General features: G+C 40.5%; 1 protein-coding gene across 1 annotated transcript in view; it reads right to left on the reverse strand.

Moving 5' to 3' along the window:
• Positions 1-1527, reverse strand: part of LOC118420046 (transcription initiation factor TFIID subunit 1-like) — a 28773-nt gene that overhangs the window by 26690 nt on the left and 556 nt on the right. The window contains exon 2 of the mRNA XM_035826752.1: positions 171-294. Within this exon, the coding sequence (XP_035682645.1) occupies positions 171-294 (124 nt within the window). The remainder of the gene's footprint in view (positions 1-170; positions 295-1527) is intronic.

Raw genomic sequence — 1527 nt, forward strand, 5'->3', positions numbered from 1 at the left:
CACATATCTGGACCCCTTCAGGCGCAACCTAATGTTTAGCTACAATAATGAAAGCCTTTTTGTTATTTGTAGTATTTTTTGACAGAGAATAAACATTTGCACAAATATTTGATGCACAAACTTTGTGCTGCTGGAAATTTCATACTATTAACATTAGAAATTATACTTACCACTTGAGCTTGTCTGACTGTCCTGCTCATCATCTCCATTGTTATCGGTATCTGCTGTGATCTCCTGAACCAGGCTACCAAATCCTCCAAGGGAGTTCAACTGATTCAAGTGTCGCTTGGATTCCTGTGGCACAATCATATATTTTACATCAACCAAAACTAAAAATTATAGTTACAGTGTATATGGCAAGTCTACGAAAACCTCGCCTTCCGCACTGGTGTTCCAGTGCTGATTCAATTGTCTGAACGGCCTCAGCACTGGTTTTCCAGTGCTGAATTTCTTTCAGCACTCGTTTTCCAGTGCTGATCGGCCTTGTTCCAGTGCTGAAACTCACTCAGCACTGGTTTTCCAGTGCTGAATTTCTTTCAGCACTCGTTTTCCAGTGCTGAACTTCTGTAGCACTCGTTTTCCAGTGCTGATTGCCGTCAGCACTCGGTTACCAGTGCTGAAATACGGGGATATCGGGGCCGGGTCAAGTCAAAGGTCATTCAGCACTGGTTACCCAGTGCTGAAACTGCCGTCAGCACTGGAACCGAGTGCTGATATACAAAAACCTCGCCTTCTGCACTGGATTTACCAGTGCTCGAGGACACTTCAGCATTGGAAAAACAGTGCTATGAAATCTTCAGCACTGGAAAACGAGTGCCGACGTCTTTTAAGGACTGGAACGATGTGCGAACCAGTGCTGACGTCCTTCCAGCACTGGAATCTCCCAGTGCTGAGAGGGGTACAAGGCGTAAATTCGAAGGAAAAATAAGTTATTCCATGCAAAGAAAATTGTAGTTGTGCTATCCATTCGTTATGTAATTGAATATATGTATACTGTATAAGGGATATATATCATCTATAAAATGAATGAATGAATGAAGACCTTTATTGCACGTTTTTTTTAATAAAGTACTGATAGCGGTACTAGTAAAAGGACGCAAATTCGAATTAAAGTTACTTCGATACAATTGCATGCCGGGACAACTACCCAAGTAGAAAAAGCAAAGAGTATTTCCATACAGATAATGTTTTTTGTTCGGGAAATGAAATGAGTTGTAACATTACGTGCGTTTTTTAATAATTTCATAAATCTTGTAGGTTTTAGCTTTGAGATAGTAGATAGTGTAAGTTGCTAACGTTACATGCAAAATAAAGCATTTTGTTGTGAATGATATACAAATGTAGTTTCGTGTTTGTGATTTCTTTAACATAGTAGTAGAGCAAAGTACGTATCGTAATTCCAAATTACTGTATAACTCAGAGTCTCCCGATCTCTCAGCACTCGGTTTCCAGTGCTGAATGTTCGTCAGCACTCGTTTTCCAGTGCTCAATGTTCGTCAGCACTGGAAATCCAGTGCTGAATGTTCG

The sequence above is a fragment of the Branchiostoma floridae genome, chromosome 7 (assembly GCF_000003815.2).
Source record: "Branchiostoma floridae strain S238N-H82 chromosome 7, Bfl_VNyyK, whole genome shotgun sequence".
Taxonomy (NCBI): domain Eukaryota; kingdom Metazoa; phylum Chordata; class Leptocardii; order Amphioxiformes; family Branchiostomatidae; genus Branchiostoma; species Branchiostoma floridae.